The 20,834-nt window shown below is 45.8% G+C and overlaps 2 protein-coding genes across 3 annotated transcripts; both read right to left on the bottom strand.

Annotated features, from left to right (window-relative positions):
* Positions 1 to 785: 785 nt before the first annotated feature.
* Positions 786 to 6,814, bottom strand: LOC131266336 (FAS-associated factor 1). The gene is made up of 12 exons (XM_058268810.1): positions 6,761 to 6,814; positions 5,157 to 5,426; positions 4,823 to 4,891; positions 4,450 to 4,756; positions 4,012 to 4,351; positions 3,491 to 3,937; positions 3,280 to 3,410; positions 3,033 to 3,181; positions 2,804 to 2,958; positions 2,585 to 2,721; positions 2,025 to 2,500; positions 786 to 1,944 (listed from the first exon to the last, which is right to left on the bottom strand). The coding sequence occupies exons 2-12, from the start codon at positions 5,193 to 5,195 to the stop codon at positions 1,864 to 1,866; spliced, it is 2,331 nt and encodes a 776-aa protein (XP_058124793.1). The 5' UTR covers positions 5,196 to 5,426; positions 6,761 to 6,814; the 3' UTR covers positions 786 to 1,863.
* A 1,857-nt stretch (positions 6,815 to 8,671) lies between these two features.
* On the bottom strand, positions 8,672 to 19,785 carry LOC131266335 (uncharacterized). 2 transcript variants are annotated; one of them, XM_058268808.1, is made up of 9 exons: positions 19,696 to 19,785; positions 19,206 to 19,416; positions 17,595 to 19,119; positions 15,428 to 15,598; positions 14,312 to 14,615; positions 10,404 to 14,211; positions 9,739 to 10,334; positions 9,531 to 9,656; positions 8,672 to 9,442 (listed from the first exon to the last, which is right to left on the bottom strand). In XM_058268808.1, exons 2-9 carry the CDS (start codon positions 19,342 to 19,344, stop codon positions 9,338 to 9,340), a joined length of 6,774 nt encoding a protein of 2,257 aa, XP_058124791.1. In that variant the 5' UTR covers positions 19,345 to 19,416; positions 19,696 to 19,785; the 3' UTR covers positions 8,672 to 9,337. The 2 variants fall into 2 exon arrangements, with proteins under 2 accessions (XP_058124791.1, XP_058124792.1); XM_058268809.1 differs by lacking the exon at positions 8,672 to 9,442 and having other exon boundaries at positions 9,729 to 10,334.
* Positions 19,786 to 20,834: the final 1,049 nt, after the last annotated feature.

Raw genomic sequence — 20,834 nt, 5'->3', positions numbered from 1 at the left:
CATTATACACCATGCATTTTGACAAATCGTCTCAAGATGTTGTCAGTGTAATGGCTGAATTTGTCGATGTTAAATGAATAAATTCAAACCAAAGGAGTTTCGCAACAGCACCATTTTTTAAACGAATAAATTGATACCTGTGCTCACAGCATCTTGGTCCGAAATAGTCTTTGACATTTAGGTCACCCTGCGGCAATCGCCTTTGAGACGACCAGCTAATCTCGACTGTTCATGGTAGAGCCGCATTCGATGAGAAAACCGTGAACCTGTTTGGCGATGAGAGAATGGGTCTTTACGGTACTCGACGCGACTGCGGGAACAAAGAACCGTTAAATGTTTATGTTGAAAAATATGTGGTGCACAGCCGCGCTTGTTGGAATGAGAAATGTACGATACAAATTGCAGAACTAGGCATGTCATGGATAATCGCTTCACATTGCAATTAGCGAATATTTCAACAAACCCAGCAATCTTTTAATGCCGACGAAGAAAACAAAAACAACAACGTAAACATATGTTTGGTGTATGCCACTCTGGTCAATGAGAGCAGCGAGAGAGCAGCTGGAAAGAGAAGGAGAATCGTCGATCTTGGATCAAGTCTCACGTCGTTTAAAATCTGAAACCATCGTATTTTAGTAGCATAGGAATGTCATCAAAAGATTGCATTAAAAAGCCCGTGTGATTTTTTCGGCAGATGTTAACCATTCTTTGTTTCATGTGCCTTTGGATTCATGTTTGTTTTCACTTTAAAATTCCGCAGGACAATCGTACAGCAGTCAGTATACCTTCCACTTACTAACTGCTTAAATTGCTTGGATGGGATGGTGCCTCATGTTTGGCGGCGAGAATGTAACAAAATCCCAAACCATACATTTACTCACTATATTACTACGTTATACCACCCTTGTCGCGGCGTTGCTGCGCGCTAACTCTCCTGTTTAGTACAAATGAAATGAGTTATGCGAATTTATTGATAAACATGACGACACCACCTCCCAACCGACAGTCGGGTGTTCAGGCGTGGGATTAGTAGGAGGAGGGACGAGGGGGGGGGGGGGGAGGGGGAGCAAGATTGAACGATAACATTCACACACGCTTATACAGCTACGCCTTCAAGTAAGGAACGGAAATACCACACGAAAATCAAAGGAAATCAAAGCATCACGGTGCAAAAATCTTCGATTGCCCCCGAGAAGCGTATAAAAAGGGGGAGAATAGTAGAAGAGAAGTAATAATCTATCGCTTAAAATGATCTACAATCCTATATCTTTACCAAGTATTATGTTTATACGGGGCATCTGATTCTATTGGTTTTGTTCGAGTTCTATCTTGGCGGCCCCGCTGGCACCCACGTTTACTGCTAGAATTACCTTCGTAGTGCAACTGTTTATTACCGTTCGAAACTCCTATCCGTAGTGGCGATATCCTTCTGGACATTATCTGTGCTCTTTGAGGGTGATTGTGGTTGGTGGTACATAGGAACGAGCGGAATCTATCGAATTTAACCTTATCATAGCACAAACATAAACCACATGATTAGCATATCCGATCTACCGTACAATGATCTACACCGTCGTTCCGTTCGGTCTTACTCAAAACACAGTTCGATCCACCGTCGATCATTCGGGCAGAAGGAAGAAAATAGTGAGATTTGTTTGTTAAAGACTATTTTCGCAAAAAAAAATCAAATGCGGGAACAGATGTAGATAAGAACCAACAAAATAGCATCGAAGGAACTAATTGTGAACAGCAAAAAAAAGAACAGATCAATGAATCGGAAAAGACTTCTTTTCAACTCATGCACTTTCCCACTTCCCACCCAGCAGTACGACGGCATCTTGGTTGAACTGATGAGGGGTTCAATCATCGTTCCTCGAGGATCAGTGTTTCCTGTGGGAACAGTTTCAGTTCTTTAAGCGTGCTATCCATGTCTAACGTTGTTAACTGAAAGAGCAAATTATATAAATGACCATTTGTTAGTTCGAGATCGAGATCAGGGTTAGGGTTGGCGTTCTGCTACTTACGTCTCTTCTAGGCCAGCTTGAGATCACCTTAAATTCGTTAGTGAGGTATCCCTCGGCCGTGATATAATTTAATAGCAGCTGCAGAGGCGTTTCGATGTAGAACTTGCGCTCGAGCATCTCACCGGACGGTGTTCGCACCCGTATCTTGGTGATGCTTTCGCCGCCATCCTGCTGCGGCTCATCCGGTACGGTGCTACGCGCCTGTGCCCGTATCAGCTCCCTTTTTGCTTCATTTTCTGCTCGCTCCGATTCGAGCCGGCGTCGCTCGGACTGCACCATCATCTCCTTCTGGCGCTTGGCTTCCTGCTTTGCCCGGTCCGCCTCCAGACTTTCACGGTAAGCGGCATCCTGCTCGAGCTTAACCTGCTCCCTTGCCATCCGCTCGTTTTCCTCGCGTAGCTCAATCTTTAGCTGCTCGCAATACATATCCGACGCCTCCATGAGCTTCGACAGCAGATCATCCACACCGACATTACCTGCACGGAGACATTATTTAATTTTTTGTGTGTTAAATTCTCTCGTTTCTCGTCGTTTACATGAGCTCCCCACCCAGCACTTACCATAAATCACCTGGAACACTTCACATTGGCTGCGGTTTTTCGATATCACAAGTATTGCCGGCAAACGGTCCGTCGCGATGTTGCGCACTGTTATCGACGCTGTCATTCCCACGCAGGCCGATATAGACGACAAAAACCTATGGGGATCGGGAAAAAAATCACATCGGTTCCACAATAATTCATTAAATTACACCACGTGCACACCGGGATGGGACTTACATATTCTTATTGCTCTCGAACGTCAAATCCCACCCGTAAAGAACGAAATGCTCCAGCAGGATCTGTATAATGCTTTCGCAGGCCAACAGCTGACCACAGAACACGTTCGTTAGCACGCTACCGTCATGGTGCAGATAAATTGCCAATAGTTTACGCTGCAATAAAAAGGTACACAATCAAACAAGTGATTCCCAGTGACGGACTACCAAACAAAACAGATAAAACTCACATCACGTGCCGACGGTCGATGGCAGGCCTCCTTTAAGGCGTCCTCCAGGTTACCCTGGAAAAACATCGGATGCAGCGGCCCATACCGTTCGATGAAATTTTCCACAAACTGTATACTTCCGATCGCCTCGTCATCTGTGTTATCGGGTACTGAGGTACAATACAAAAATAAAAAGTGTCGTGAGAAGCTTTTCACGGAGAGAAGGCCCAGAAAAAAATCAGGGGGTGCTGGTCCCGATGTAACCTACTTAAACGCTTTTGCTGGTTAATGATCGGCGTCTCGGTGAAGATGTCGTCGTCGTTGTTGAAATCCGACGCATCCTCGAACTCTTCCCCGCTACTTTCCGAGTCGATTGGAATGATCGGTAGGTTGTCGTTGCTAGAATGAATATAGCAACACCGGAAATGGGAAATCAGTGGAAATGAGTACCGCATACCACATACAAACTCCGCTCTTACCCAACGTTGAATAAATTGGCCCCAGCGCCCCTGCTGCTACTGCTGCTGCTGCTGTGGCTGTTGTTCGTACTCGTGCCGGCACTACTACTGAGCGCATTCAGCAGGTGACTGTGGGTATTGCAAAGGTTGCCGCTGTTGTTGTTGCTGTTGCTGCTGCTGTTGTTGTTAATGTTGGTCACTTTGACCGCGCTCTGGTCCCACTTTAGGAGCAAATTGTGATCGATACCGATGCCGGACTCAGCGAGCGTAGTTTGGTTTGTCACGTTGCTCGGCCACCCGTACCACACCTGGTGGCGCACCGGTATACTGGTGATGTCGTGAATCGAATTCTTGATGTGGAGGATGTCCTGCTGGGCGGGAAAATTGAGCTTCAGCATCTGGTTTTGCGGCTCGATGTGAATATGCAGCGTGTAGGATTGCTGATTAAGGTGCGGTAAAACGTCCATGCTGGTGTTGGGCAGATAAGTAGAAAACAATCGATTATGATGGAACCCATTTTCAAACGTACCGCTTAAACTTACCCTGCGTCGTCTACACATCCCTCGTCGGTAAGATCGGTCAGCACCAGATGAAACTCCTTGCTACCGTCGATGCTGAGGGCTTTCAGTGGTGTGGACAGGTTAGCCGTTTCCTTTTGCTTGCCTGGCTCCCAACCTTTCAGTGCTTGTCGGCAAACTGGGACTTTCGTCTTGTTGCAAATCTTTGCTTTCAGATCACCGATCGTTGCATGGTTCGAGATGCTTATTTGATGCAGTACATTCTTGAAGTGCACGTTGAACAGCAGATCATACGGCTTCGTGTCTAGATGATTGAGAGCGGCTCGAAAATCGTTACTGCTGGTGGACCTTGATGTAGATGGACCTTACAAAAAAAAAACAAAGATAATCTTCATATTAGAGAAAGTCACTACTTGGATGAAAAAGGGTTGCTTTGTTGATTTGATTTTTCACTTCTCTTACCAGCATCATCTCCAATGTTATACCATCCGCCACTAACATCCTTCATGCCCGTGTCAGCATTGTTGCCGGGAGCTGCCACGTATGATTTAACCGGCGACGAAGGGTTTGTCATCAACTCCTCCCCACCGGTCGAGCCACCGCCAAAGTGGTCCAGGACGTTGTTCAACATCCCAGAGGCACTGGAGCCGCCAGCAGAAGCGCCACTAGTGCCACTGGCTCGCGATGCAAACCCGTGCTGGTCCGCAAACGACAAAACCGGCTCTGGCAATCCTTCTACATCCTGTGGTAGGACGCGCTGTATGGCAGACTGCGAAAAAAATGGCAATTTGTTAATTGAAATGCAACGTTACAAAAATCTCATTGTTTTATCTACCTCCAAATTCCAATTGCACTCTTCTAGATGTTGAATCGCTTCGGCTACATCTTCTATGGCCGTTATGTTCTGTAAGAAGACAAACGAGAGAAATTCAGTTACCGGTCTTAAGTTGAAGGAAAGGAAGGTTAGTCAGAGGGTTTACTTTTTAAAAATAAAAACAGCTGCGTCACCCTACGTCGTCTTAAGGAAGTGACACAGTTTACGAAATCGACAAACCGACACAAAGAGGGATGACAGCAGCAGTTTTGCCGCAGAACAAAACCGTACTCTCGGGTTCCCGAGCCAAAAGTTTCTCCTTTTTTCCTGCCCCCAAAAAGCTCAGAACATTTACCTGAAAGTCGGCAAGTATTTCGTCCCTGCTCTCGGACATCTTGTGTACGTAGACTACTCGGTAACGCTGCGGGCCACGACGAGGGACTCGGGAGACTGCGATGTGTCCAAGAAAGAAAGAAGACTTCCGCTACTGTGATAGCGTGCTGTTTCGAATGCTGCTATGTTCGTATCTTTCAGTGTTCCGTTTTTTCCAACACCTCCTTTCCAATAAATGCCGGGTGTTGAGATCACATCAGTTTTCCGCTTCGTATGTACACCTACTACGATTCTAATCAACGATGTAATAAAAAAACACAAAGATGGAAAATGTTATAATCTAATCGTTTTTCAATGGATTTCGGTAGATTCAATGTACGCCAATCTTTGTCGCTATTGGTTTTACGTTCAGGATAAAGGATTTCCCAATGAATGTAGATTGCTCGAGAGTACAACTCACTACCGTTGCATGGGGGGCACATGCTCTTCTGACAATGACTTTGACTTCGGCACCAGAAACCATCCTCACTTGAGGAGGCTGTGATCATGCCGTACTGTTTTTGTACACAGAAGACACACATTGACTGTCACAAGACGATAGAACCAGACAATTAGTCTAGGCGCGAGTCTCAAGACCATTAGAAAGCGGAATAGATTGACGGAGGTTGTGAAAAAGTGAGACAACGTAGAAGAGCACGGGAGTAAATACAACCAATTCCAAGAGAGACATGAAAATATCGACTGCTGGTCGCGGAAAGGATGCCTTTGACGGGGTCAGTTCAGACCGAGCATTTACAATGGAAAAATACACCACCCGCGTTGTTTATCTAACACACCTCTAATGGGTCTCATGGCACAGACGGTCGAACCCTTCACCCGATACCAGCAGGGGGAGATTTTTAAAAGATTTCACGCGATTGTCATGACACTGCGTTTCGTTCCGCATTGGTTCTCTTCCGCTACCTCGTACGCGCCTCGTTGTACGCACCACGGATGGCCAGTCCACGCTTTAAATGTTGCTTGGGTTTATGCTGATTTGCCTGTGAACTTGTAGTTTTCACGTTTAACGTCCCTCATGGTGGGCATATTACGTCCATAAGCAATGCTATCTCATTTACTCCATCTGTTTCGCACTCGTTTTCGCATTTTTTTTTTCTTTGTTGCTTTGCGGCAGTCTACTATGTTGCTTTGGTAAAGTTGAATTACAACATTAGCCCCCTTTTTTATTTCTACCACCAATCAAGGAAATCGTACTGAAACGTTTGTTGCTAAACTTGCCTGTGTTCCTCACGACAACTTTGGACCCGAAAAATATTTCTCCCCACGGCACACTAAACTCCTCGAGCCGATGTGTTTCCCCAGCGCGAGAAAAAGGTGAATGACAGCTATTTGTGAAGTCCATGCGAGCACGCGAAGAAGATCGATGGAGCAACAAAACACGAAGAGAATCGATAGAGCTTCAAGAAGACAACGGGCGCACAATGCTTGTCAGCTGCTGCTGTACGTCGCACTGAATGGGTCTATTGCGATGCTACCGTTTCACAACTAATTTGTATGCACACAAAGAGGTACAGATAGGTACCACTAGCAGTAGCACATGATTGAGCAGCCAGTTCAGTAGTATACCTGCCGAACACCAACACCGACAGCACCTCCGACGACGTCGACGATTACTAGGATTGGTTGGATTACTAGGATGATTTGGGGAATCACTTTGTTCTCCGCGCACTTCCTTCACTGCAAACGCATCGATTCACACTTCGCCAGCGAAAAAGTAAAGAAACGAAAAAGCCTACCCTTTTCAGCTTCAACTAACGGTACCTATGCTTTGCCTGCCGAACTACAACTTCATTGAACTTGGAAGAAATGGAAAAGGCCAGAGCAAACGACGATAATTCTCGCAATCCAGAAAACAGTCTACTCTCACTTGACAGCAGACATTTTTCTGACTGTCTCGAAGCAAGAATTAATTCAAGAATCGTTTCGTTTAAAACCCTTGACCAGGTTTCTCAACTTTCCTGTAGAAAACCTTGGTAAACCTTTCGAGGGGTGTCAACGTTTTTGACAGAATGTTTATGACAGTCATGACGTACAGTACTACATTTTTTTATACGAGAAGAAGTGTAATTTAAAACGACCAGTTACATCAAGCGCATTAACAAATCGCAAAAAAAATACATCCATTAAATATACCGATGTCGATATAAATTTACAATGCAAAACAAAAAGTAGCATCTTCAAACGAGCGAAATGCACTAGCAGGTATTAGATAACCCCAGCTGTTGGGTTTTGTTAGATCAAATGTTATTCGTTGTAACAAATCCCGAAGGTGTTTTATTTTACATGGTTAGATGAAAAGTTTTGCTTAATGGGAGACCAGCTTTAGCTTTTATCCATTGCTTAAAAAAATTAAATCGATTGATGGATTGTACGTTTTGTTTAAAGACTCCAAAGAAGTTCAGAAGCTCGTAATACATCTATACAAGTTAACCTGCTGAGGTTGATATTTGACTACGCAGAAAAGAACTAATAAAATTGATAAAAAAAAACATGTTTAATAATGTCATCCATAAAAAAAGCAATTAAATAGGTCTGAACGTACGCATAATTAGATCCCCGTTTTCATTGTTTCATTTTATTTGCATTTTCTGTGGAACCATTCTGCCTTATGTTTATAACTTTGTCCTATTCTCGGAAAAGGATCACCTCCTGCCGATTACGGAGCCACCGTTGTCGTCGTCGTGCGTACTTTTCGCGTTTGTGGCGTGCACGTGGTACGGGCAGTCTGCGCAAATGCCACTGAAAGCAGGCTAAGAGCAATCACGACGATGGCGAGTAGCTTCATGGTGTCGGAACTGGGTATTAGTATTCGGCGACTAGCTAAATCAGCACGACACGTCTGCGATTCGATTTACACTAACTTTCGTGTAGCCCACGCAATGATCTAAATAGCCACGAAAACGCTACGCAGCGTTCTGATCGATCGCCGGAGCCACCTTTTTGTCGCACGTCTGTGCAAACACACATCCGTTCACGAATACGAAAAACGAGAGATGTTGATGATGAAACTGTTCACAAACAAATTCCATCAACATTTGAAGGATTCACATTCTGAGGCAAGAACGAACGTTGTTCATGAGACACAAGGGAATCTTCTTTCCTTGAACTACAAAACCCTCGAACCCTGTGCTTAACATTGACGCCATATTGGGCGTTAGACCATTCGTATGCTAGCTTAACGACCTATTTTGAACGATAAAACCAAATTTTACACAACAAACGAGTAGGGTGTAGCGTATTGGCCTTCGGCACGCTCCGCCTTACGATTCATAAATGTCGTCATACGACAGATTTGCAAACAAATGACGAACGCGATACCGACCAACTGGAAAAACATGGAGTAACGACGTGGTACAGTCGAGATTCTTCTACATATTGGGATGCGATTTTGGGACTAAACCATCCACTTTGGACAGTAATATCTCATGTATGTACTGATACTCAAAACTTAAAACAATAAAAGTGTTACAACGACAATTCTATGAATATTTTGATAGAGCTTTATTGCATCCAAAGTGCAGCGACAAGTACACTTACAGGTATAACTTTACGCACTAATAATTTCCATAACAAAATATGCCGCTCTAATGTCTTTTACACAAAAGAAAATGATCGTACATCGATTTCTTTACCATTTCTCCGCCGGCATTCTAACTGCATTTGTTGGCATCGCTTTATCTCTATACAATTTTACTAACACAATATTAATCTCGATAAATATTTTCAGTTACTAAGCCTAAATGAACTGCTTAACAGCTTCATAAGGATGATATGGGTTTGCGATCAAACATTCCTACTTATTTTACATGCTAGTAGATTTAATTAAGCACAAAGCGAACACAAATATCTCTACAAATAAAGAAAAACCAACCATATGAACGATAGCGACAAAAGGTGGTGGTTCTAAGAAGGCCACACGGACGGGGTAAGATCGACTCATCGGGCGATTGGAGGGCGGAAAAGCATCATTAGCCATCCGAGACAAACACGACTAGAAAAAAAACCAACCAACGCAGTACGGGAGGGCGCGTTTTAAACAAATCTCAATCGGCTTGGATTGGAAAATGGAAAGGTAACACAAACGGTCTTCTCCTCTTGCAGAGAGTAGTGCACACTTGCCTGCACTTTTCCTGCACGAATATATCACTGCACCACTGCCGCCGATCGTTTACTTTTACCTTCTTCAATCAGCTTGTGGCAGAGGGCTCGGTAACGCTCGTATTTCGCCCGATATATTTCCGTTTCGGACTTGAAAGAGAATGGAAAATGAACGACTTCATTGTTAATCAAGATTCACTAAAAGGACACATTTTGATTAATTGTTTGTTCAACTTACATCAGCCTCCGTTTGCACTCCGATTTCACACTTGATCGTCGATGCTTTTCCTACCGTCTGTCGATGAATCTGGGCACAGCGGGTTTCAGTTTCCTTCAGCTGTTGCTTCAATTTTAGACATTCATCCTGCAATAAAATAAGATTACCGAGTTTAACCACCATTAGGTCTTAGTGTTCAACCATCAATCTGCTCCGTACCATCCCGTACCTCCATGTTTCGGTTCACGTTCGTGCTTTCGTTCTCCTTTTCCGCTATACTCTGGCCAAGGCTCACAATCCTCTCGTTTCGCAACCTGCAGAGCTGTTTCATCTTTTGATATTTTTCCATCAACTTGTCGTACTCATTCTGCTGCTCGTCGCAGCGGCTCTGCAGGGCGGCAACCGTCTCCATTGTTGCTCCATTCCGAGCGGGTGTCCCGGTCGAGGCAGCGGGGGAGCGTGTGGTTGACACGATCGACACTGAAACGGCCGCCGTAGTAGCTTTCTCCTCCGGATGGTACGCCTGTACTGCCTTGTCGCAGCGTGCATTCTGCTGCCGACTGTGGCGCATGCACTGCGTGCAGTGCCGTTTGCGATCCTTGCGCTCTCGATCGAGCTCGGCCAGCACTTCTCGCAGCTCCTGCTCGACCTGTACCTTTTCGCGGTTGTGCTCATCCATTTTGCGGCGCATCTCGGTGATTTCATTTTTCAGCGGGTTCGCCGACGAGATGAGCTTCTGCGTGTTGAGCTGACAGTCCTTCAACGTCAGCTTGTTACGAAGTTCCTTGATCTGTGCGTCCATTTCGAGACAGCCACAATTTGTCGCTGGAAAATGGGAGAGAAAAAAATAAGCAATTTAAAAAAACCTCCCTTTAGCCAATATTGTCAACGTACAGGTGGGATCGGTCATCGTAGCCACTTCCTTGCTGTTAAAGATCAACCCGCGCCGATCGTCGTGCGTGCTCTGGCGGCGGGATTTGCGCTCCTTGTCCGTCGTACGACGCAGCTCGTCCACCTCTTTCGCAAGCGTCTGATGTTTGAACCGCAGCTGGTCGTATGCCCGCTCGAGAGACCGCTTCTGGTGGACCGTCTCTTCGCGCACCTTCTCCACCTCGGTCACCTTTCGGCGGAGTTGCGTGATTTGCTCTTCCTTCTCGTTGAAGCTGGACTCGTGCCGCATCGTGGCCATCTCGTCGCGCATTCGAGTAATCTCCGTTTCGAGTCGTTGCAGCTCGTCGATCCGTTCCTGCAGCTGCTTCCCCTTGAGGCCATCGATTTGACGCGCTTCGTTCAGTTGCTTGAGCAGATCTTCGTTTTCACGGCGCAACGCTTGAACCACACGGCCATCGCCAAGCGAAGGGCGCCCGGTTGCCATGAAGCTTTCCAGCTCCTTCTGCTTTTCGTCCAGCTCGCGCCGAAGGTTGGCCGATGTTTGGCGTTCCTGCTCGTACCGTTCGTTCTCCAGCTTGCTGTCCAGGCTTTCGAGTGCGGTCTTCAGCTCGCGCAGCTCACGCTCCAGCACATCTCGCACACTGGACGATTCAGTAATGTCCGCCTCCAGCCGACCCCGCACGGTAGTGCTTTCCTCCAACGCTACCCGAACGTCCTGCAGCTCCTTTTGGGCGGTTTCGTGACGTTGCTGATAGTCGTAGAATTTCGCCGACGCTTCATCCAGCTGTCGGCGCAAGGTTTTCGCTTCCTGCTCGTGTTTGTGTGCCGCATCTTCATGGGCTTGTTTTTCCCGCACCAAAGTGTCAATCGTTTTGCGCTGCGCAGCCTCATTCCCATCCATCTGCTCCTCCAGGTTGACCAACTTTCCGGACAGTTCCTGCACCGCCACCGTCAGATCGTTGTTTTCTCTACGGAGCTCCTCCCGGAAGGATTCCATTTCCTGCTGCTTTACTTCAAGATCCAACGTTCGACGGTTGTTTTCTTCAAGCTGCCTCGTCAATCTACCTTCGGCCTCCAGCAGTCGCTGCTTCTCGTCCTCGAGTGCAACGATGGCACGCTTCTGAGTCTCGATCTCTTCCGTCATCGATCGAATACGAGCGTCTTTGGATTGCTCGCTATCATCGTGACGTTGTTTCTCGGCCAGCAGCTCACGGCGAACCATTTCCAGCTCGGCCCGTACCGTCGTTAGATCTCGCTCGAGTTGCGCCACAAGACGTTCGGATTCGTCGCGACAGGATCGCAACTTTTCCAACTCTTCAAGCTCCGAAGCTAGCCGCTGCTTGAGCGATTCCTCGCCCTCGAGCTGCTCCTTCAGAAGGGATTCGTTTTCCGACAGCAATTGATCGACGGTTTGCTGCAGTGAGTCGAGTTCCTTCACCAGGGAGTCGTTCCTAGCCTCAAGCTCCTTGCACGTGCCGTTCTGTTGTTCCACGAGGCGGATCTGTTCCGCTCGCAGCGTTTCCAGTTCGGTGATATACCGAAGGATTTCCTGCTCTCGCTCCTCAACCTGAAGCGCTAATGCGTCCCTTCCATGCCTCAACTCGTCCAACTGTTGTTCAAGCGTTTGTTGCCCGGCCAAACGTTCTGCCTGCTCGTTTTCAAGGAAGCGTTTTTCTTCCTCTAAACGAACCAGCGTCGACTTCAACTGGCTTATTTGTTCTACTGCCAATTGCTGGGCATCCTGCGCCGTTTTACTGCTCAGTTTTTGCTGCTCCATGAGTTCATCCTTTTCCTTTTGGGCGGTTTCCAATGCAACAACATATTTACATATGTCTTCTTCTTTCTCTTTGAGCCTTTGTTCAAGACACGCAGTACCCTTCCGCAACTCTTCCATCTGCTCGGCACGTGTTTCATGCTCCTTCCGATGTTCACCCGAATGACGCTCTAGCAAATCCTGTTTTTCCTCCGTAAGACTTTCGATCGTTTTCTTCGATGACTCAATGTCTTCCATCAGCTTTTGACGGATGTTCTCAAAGTTTTCCTTTTCCTTGTTGTGACCTTCAACCAAAGCGGAGTGTTCCGTTCGGGCCGCTTCAAGGCCCTTCACATGTCGTTGAACCTCCTGTTCCAACTCAACTATACGTTCTTCCATGGTTTTCTGTGCAAGCTGCGCTTTTTCTATCGTTTCCCGCCCATTGGCTTCCTGCTCGCTTATGCTGGCCATTTGTTTCTTAAGCTGATCAATCGTTTCCCTGGACAGTTCGATCTCTTCCTCGTACTTTCGGTGAGCTTCGTCATACGTCTCCTTATCGACCTTTTCCTTTTCCATCAGTGCCGTGTACTCCTTCTGAATGGTTTGTAGTTCAGTACGGTAGCTTTCCACCTCCTGCTGCAGCTCGTTCACACGTCGCTCCTGTGTGTCGTACGTTTGCCTAGCCAGGTCCAACTCCTCCTTCAGGGCACACCGTTCCCGGTCACTGACGTGCTGGCGATCCTCCTTCGCCTGAGTAATCAATTCCTCCAACCGGGCGTCCTCCCGCCGAAGCTCCCCATTTGCCTGTTCAAACGATTCCTTTTCCTGCGAAAAGAGTTGAATTTGCCTGTCTCGTTCGGTTTCGGCCGCGTGCAGTTCCTTCTGACAAGTTTCCATTTTCTCCCGCAATGTATTCACCTGCTGCTCCAGGTTCTCCTTTTGGCACATAAGGGTTTCCATCATCTTCGGGTCTATCTGATCGCGGAGATTTTCTTGTGCATTTTTCTGCAAAAGCTCCATCTCATCCGCCAGGCGGGTTTTTTCTTTTGCCAGAGCTTCCATTTCCGCACGCTGCTTCTCGATCGTGCAGCTGAGATCCTTCGTTTGCTCGGCAAACATTTTCTCCAAACCATCCTTTAAATTCGCCCCATTTGCTAGCTTTACTTTCAGTTCATCGATTTCTATACGCATTTTTTCCGTTCGTGAATTTGCTTCACCGAGACTCTTCATTACCTCATCGCAATTGGTGGTGAGTGTGCGTTTCTCCTTTTCCAACGTGTCCACCAGTGTAACCTTCTCCTCTAATGCTTTCTTTAGCGTGACAATCTCTACTCGCAGTGCCTCACCAGTCCGGTGCAGTTCTTCTTTCTCGTTAGTCGCTCTTTCGAGCGTTTCCTTCAGTACGGCTATTTGCTTCGAGAAATCCGCTTCATGCGTTTCCGCCTCCGACTGTTCCGTGCTATGCTTTAGTTGGAGCGCCTCGAACTCCTTCCGGAGCTCCTCACTTTCCTGCATCTGATCCATCAGTTGAGTGGACATTTCGTCGTACTCGCTCGTCTGTGCCTCGAACTTTTGCTTCCAACCTTGCAGTTGCTTCTCTAGCTGCGCGATCGTTGCGATTTTACCATCCAACTGTCGTTTCACCTCGTCCAGCATGGTCCCATTGGTGTTCTTTTCCTGTTCGCTCGTGTGCAGGTTTTGCTCGAGCGTTTCAATAATTTTCACCAACTCCTGGACGGTTTGGGCGTCCCCGAGGGTGGTCGCGTTTGGATCGTGATCGATCGTCGATTGATCGTTGTGGGTTTGTGGCGAAACAGTTTCAACATTTTCAATGTCCTCCCCTGACAGTAGCAGTTTGCGTAGGGACTGTACCAGCGAATGGGTGGCGACCTCATCCCCTTTACCACCGGCCAGTACACTTTGAACGGGATGGTGGTGGTGTTGCAGAACCGTTTGCTTAACTTGCTCCAGCTTTCGGTGCTGCTCGAGATAGGAAGCTTTCAGCTGCTCAATTTGTTTGTTACATTCTTCAAGCTGCAGTGAAAATTCATAATTTTGCTAAAACAAAACAAACAAGCAAAGAAATCGGATTAATTTTCGCTATTGACTTCCACCCTGCATAAAGGGTTCGCCCCACCGCACGCACTTCGCTACGTACCATCTCCAGACGCTTCATTTCCTCCCGCTTCTGATCAACCCGGAATCCGTCGGCATTGTTGGGCGTAACCGTTCCGCCGGACGAACCGCGTGCCTCCTGAAGCGATTCGATCAGCTCCTTCTCGCGTGCCTCCGAGCGCTGTCGGAAGCGTTCGTACTCGAACTCGACACCGGTAAGCTGATTGCTGTGCAGTTCCGCCTGCCGTACGGCCGCCTGACGTTCTTTTGCAGCCTGCAGCAGATCGATTTCTGCCTTGCTGACTCGTGCCTGCTGATCTTTCAATTCTATTTCAAGCTGAGTGCATCTGCAGCAGAGAGGCAAGATAATACACGGAGAGAAATGTATTAAATACGGAGGAGGGCATCAAATAAACATGAACTGGGGAGCAACAAAAAAGGCTCCACGTTACGCTTCAAGTATCGAGAATAATGACTATCTTTACCCAGGTTTGCTGAAAACACAACTGCATGTCATCTGATGCTGCACTGGATATCAACAAAATGAGTTGGTTTACAAAATTGAATTTGATTGTCGTTGGCAAAAGTTTTTGGAACTATTTTGGAATTATTATAAACGGATAATTTTTGTTTAGCACATGAGGAATATTTTTTTACTTTTTTAAAAAATTTCATCATGCTATATCACACTACCACCCATTACTCAAATTCGCATTTTTTTTTTGTTTATCAAACAAACATTCCTCTTCAAAACGTTGCCTTGTGGACGCAATTATCACACGCTCGGGTTTTTTGCTATGCCAAACTTGCTCTCCTCGTAGCCGCACACCAACCATTTACACAGTTCATTATCAGCCTCACAATCAACGAACGACGAATCGTGATTCCGTTTATCGCAAGAGGTTGTAATGAAACATCAATCATTCGCATTTTTCATTCGCTGCCCAATCCATACGTCGTGGTGGGTGGTGGTAAATGTGTTACCAAACGCTGTTCTACACTCTGTGCACTCGCGGCAAGAGGGCACGTGAGGCCAAACAATAATATAAGGTTCTTGAATTTCACGACCGTTACACGAACGACGCGACTGGGTGGGGAATGAGCAATTGTTTTTCAATTCAAAACATGCTAGAAACAACTTAAACGTAACAAAACTCACCTTTCCTCCAGCTGTTCTATTCGTTGCTCTTTTTCTTCAATGTCTTCTCTAAGACCGGCTAGCGAATCGTCACGCTTCGATAGCTCCTGCTTCAGGTAGTCCAGCTCGACGGTCTTCTCTAGCTTTGTAAACTCCTGCAGCTCGATCAGCTCTTGTTCCAGTTCCCGGCATCTGACGAAGGTAGATGTATGTTTTGAGATGAAAGTTATAAACGATCGTTTGAGAAACGGGAAGTTGTGGCCCCTTAAACTAAATTCACAATATCCCTTGGATGGTTGATAAATCGATCGCTAGGAAAAAAATTGCTGTTTCTCACTGGTATACAAAACACGGGTGGACTTTACTGTATCGTGGCAAGGGAAACAAAAACAAAACAAAAATCTCTAAACGTCTTCGAGATAAAATCATAGCTTATTTATCGATTAATCTTCTCAACGTCCAGTTTGGGGACCCTTTATGCATTTCTCAAATACTGCTGTGTGTTTTAATTAATGTTTTTCCATGCCTAATGACAATATTTACAATAAAATGATCGAACGAACGATACACCTCCACATTGTGCTGCCCCTCCTCCTATGTTTGTGCTGGATGTTTTAGTTTTATACGTGTTTCTCAAACGACAGTCTAGTTTGCATCGCTAGCCATTTTATTGCGTAGGTAGGCTAGAAGATATACTTCTACTTGCATTTACGACGATTTTCGTGTAAATAGGCCATTTATGACCACCAACAAAAACAGCATACCATTCACTCGACGAAAACAGATCGTCAATGCTCGGGCTTTCAACATCTTCCAGAAACAGATCGTTCTACACGGGCACAAATTTTCGAAAAACACAATTTCTTACACGAAATGCTCACGTACCAAAGAATCACTGTGATTTTTCACCTCATTTGCCTGCTTCATAACAAATGTTTCCGTGTACTTTCGATCAACTGTCGCGACCTGCCGATCTAGTGATCACTCTTTTCGACGTGATCGCGAACAACTGACCGGACCGTCTCTAGGTATTGTTGCACCATACGAAAGCATCAGTGTGCTTGTGCAGCAGTAGCAGCGGCCCCACTGAACACACTTCCTCTCAAAATAAACAAACTTCAGCCGCACCAGCCGCGTCGATTGGAGAGTGAGAAAAGAGCAGTGTTTGGTGTGCGGTTCGTATCGGCACGATTCACGCATTTGTTCCTTCCACTTCGAAAAAACAAACTTAAGTTTATAGAGTGCTGTTGCTAAAGCAACGCAGACAATCTGAAATGAGAAGAGGCGTTTATCACTCTCATCTACCTCACGAGCGCGTGAGCTAAATTGCTCTCCTATTTGAAAGTTTTGTTGCACATGCACTTGTAATTGCACATGCGAATGCCGAAGCAGCATGCACGTCATGCGTGTCGTTGAAGCCGGTAGCATTTTTTTAAATTAAATTTATAGAGTCTCAAAGAAAAAATTTGAATGCAATTGTTTGAATTTAATTTGCTCGACATAATTTCAATGCTGTTAAAAAAATACTTTTCTAAACGATGAACCATGCACTTAGTGCAGTCGCCATCTAATTTTAACTCTAATCGCTTCCAACGTATTTACCGCACATATATTCCCTTCCCCGTTCCAAAAAACGTGAAACCTTCCATCAAAAACGTATACCAAGGAATAGATCGGGGAAGAATAACAAAAATAAACAGAACTAAAAAATACAAGCCACCAGGCACAAGCCAATGACGAGACGACGAGTGCGCGTATTTTTAGGAGTAAATATTCTCCATATGTGTCAGGCCGGCAAATTTGGTACACCGCACACGTCCGTCGTACGCATCCCGAAGCGCGATAAGACGAAACTGGGTGTGGGTAAGGCATGGGAGGTACTACTGGATCTATTTCAGGCTGCAGGAGGATAAATGATTTCGTATCCCGCCGTGTGCGGCACGGTTTGCCTCTCTGTGTAAACAATGACCCGCGCCATAGCCCGTCATAGGTGGCGGAACACCCATTTCACCACGGGTGATGCAAGCAGAAAGGGAAGTAATAAAGCAACTTCCTTCCCATTGCTTCGCCACGGTAGAGGTCGAGGTTAGTCGTTGATGTTCGTCAAGAAGGGCACACATACTGTTTCTGATCGATTATTCGAAAATAAATCTAACTCCATTTGAATCCCTTTCTCCTAACCACTTACCGTTTCTCGTAGTCGAAAAATGGTGGCGAATCGCCGGTCGACGATCGTCTTGTTCGACGTAAGCTCTTCGGTGTGTGCAAGTCGCGTGCCATAGACGATAGCGGGGACAGGGAACAGTGCCCGAAACTGATCTGCTCGCCCGGTACAAACTCGTCGGCACTGAACGGATTCAACAACCCGTTCCCAACTGGCGAAACTGAACGCATCTGGCGTGCCAAAAGGTCCCGATTGTCCAGCAGATTACGGTAAGGGATTTGATCGTAATCTGCGCCCATCAGGGCTAGTGTGGCTTGGAACCCGTTCGCCTGCGGAGTTTCACACCCATCCGCCGATATCGTCCGGATCGCGATGTTTGGCGTCATCCCGTTCGGCACCAGCAGATTCGAGGGTGGTGGTCCCATCAGTGTACCACCTACGGACGCGATTGAAGAGGTCGGTCTGGCTAAGCGAGGAATCTCGGAGGTCGATGGGCACCAGGTACGGCGCCGCGCGTGATCGTTGTTCGTACCCATCGCCTGGTTCGAGTTTATAAGCTGATTCGTACGCAGCGTGATCGCGTTCTGCAGCTCAACCAGGTTGATCTGGCTATTTTTGTTTTGCTCAGATCGCAGCTCGTTTTGAAGGCGCTGGATCTCTCGTTCCAACCGTTTCATCAAGGCAGCGTCACTGAGGATCTCGTTCACTTTCGGCTTGTTCCGAATGTTTTTCGCCCGATTCGCAAAGCAAAGCGTGTAGTACGTCTCTTCGATTGCGGCGGGCGTAATGTTGCAGATCATCGATGTTACCGCATTGCCACCGAGCGAAGCCTGCAGGATGCGGGTTAGCTTCGAGTCGCGATAGTTGATAAACTGTTTGTCAGGATTTTCGCTCAACTTTTGTATGACGCAGCTGAGCGACAGGAGGCTACGATTGATGCAAACGCCCTCCTTGAACCGGGAACCCGTCGCACCGGTTTGGTCAGCCCGTTCGCTGCCAGCTAAATCGACCAAATTGATTATTCCAATCTGGACTGCCTCGTTGTCCGATTCGCCTTCAATCATACGCGATTCGATCATAATACGGAAGATCGTGTGCGACCGGCTCGAGCGTTCGTTCATGTTCGTTTCGCCGATTTTTCGCGCCTTGTTTCCCTTATCCATGTACATGAGGATCTGTTCGGCGCTACTAATGATTTTTTCACTCGAATTCACCGTCACGTCGCCGTATTGATTCTCCACAATTTTCATGTTGGTGTTGCACGTATTCAGCAGATCGTGAATCTTCTCGTTGTAGATCTCGATAAATCCAACGCGTATCAGAAACTGACGCTCTTTGATCTTTTTGATCTCCTCGAAAATTTCCGTCGCCGTCAGCGGCACCACACCGGGTTCCTCCTCGTCACCAATCATGGTGTACGTTTTGCCGGAAGACGTCTGCCCGTAGGCGAATATCGTCCCGTTGATGCCATTCAACGCAGAAAGTATAACCGGCCGGCAGACGGTGTTGAAGAGATCCTTTGACGACGCAGTTTCATCGAAGATATGGTCTAAAGTATTTGAACAATATAAATGTACACTTTCGCTACCCAACGTACGTGTGTCATTGACCCTCCGTAGGTAAATCCGTACTTACCGAAAACAAAACGATCGTAAGTGCCATCGATATGTGCTATCGTGTTCCCCTTTACGCGCCATTGTGATGTTAGTTTGCTGTCCTTCTCCCGTTTTATCAAAGGCCGTACTTTGATCGAAACTTTTACATTATCCGACATCTTGGCAATGATGCTTATTTCGGGTTATCACACGGATTACATGGACACTTTTTGATATGTTGCACAAATTTGCTGTAACGGTAAAGTTATTGAAAATCGGAACACAAAAAGAATGTTGATGTAAATTATTAGTTGTACCAATTATTTATTCAAGTTCCACCGCACTACAGCACTATCAACAAGATTTTTGCAATTTTGGCACAAATTTCCTAAAACTCGACTCCTTGATCAACATCACACGATTAGACAAAACATGCTACTCACAATCAAAGGAAGTTTACACAAATTCGCCTTTGTGATTGGAATTCAATCGAATTGATTGGTTATATTGAAAGGATTACACGAACGTACCCTTTAATAAATATAACACAAGCGATTAAAACGCAAAACAATGGTGCTAAAAATGCAGAGCTACCGGGTACGTCTAACACAAACTTTTATTCTTTTTCAACTGTTCATCAACGACTGATCTGAACTAACGAACTTTGACAGTTTAATTTCATGCAGAATAAAATTTTCAAGCAAACGGCGTGCTGCTTCCCAGTGAAAATAGCACAACAATCACATGAAATTCATTTCAAAATTTATCAATTCCTGTTTCTACAAACTGTCTGAATGAAACCTTGATGTGGAAAATTACTTAATATCTAGCTTCATATTTATGCGATGAAATACTGGGCAATCAGAGATTTAAGCTAATTTTGATTGAGATGCCCAACTGAAACTAAAAACTACAATTTTGACCGTGATGTACTGTGTATGCATTACAAATAATGTAAGCTGTCGAATTTAAATAGAGAATGTACACATTGCACAGTATGTTTGCAAGTTTCATTTATTTTTATATAGTCATGGAGAATCCCATAATAATTTGAAGTTTCAATCCAACTCGGCCCAGTGAAATTTCTCATCAATGTCGGCCATGTTTGACTGGGAACTTCATCTGAGTTTTCTAGTGATGGGGAAACTGAATCCCTACAGGGATTCGAATCTTTCGATTCAAATCCTTTCTGAGATCCGGATCTTCGAATCCGAGTCCCAATCCGTCATATCATACATGCTCATCTAATGCCGATTTTTCATATGATGTGTTTAATTTAATGAATGATTTGCATAAGAATATCAATATAGTTGACATTATTCTTCTAATTGTCTTCAAACAACACGAACAATTTAGTCCTTTTAGGGAATATGCAGACTAACTGATTTACCCGAGTTTATTCCAAGAAGAGTAGCATTTATTATGTTTTAAAAACAATTAAGACAGCGTTATCATTCAAATTGAATCCATCGTGGGTCACTGAAACAGTGAAGCAAGTCCTTTTGATGTTTTTCCGCACTTCCCAGGCGGGTACTTTATCGCGGAACGAACATGTTTGAGGTTCTGATAACATTCTTCAGAAATAGCGCCTCAGACATGGCTGATATAATGTAGTTAAAGCTAGACAGGTCAGCAACTGGTGCGACGAGAAAAGGTCGCGTTGTTGTCG

This window comes from Anopheles coustani, chromosome 2, assembly GCF_943734705.1.
Source record: "Anopheles coustani chromosome 2, idAnoCousDA_361_x.2, whole genome shotgun sequence".
NCBI lineage: Eukaryota > Metazoa > Arthropoda > Insecta > Diptera > Culicidae > Anopheles > Anopheles coustani.
The sequence above is the reverse complement of the archived record's forward strand: the minus strand, read 5'-3'. Positions and strand labels throughout refer to the sequence as shown.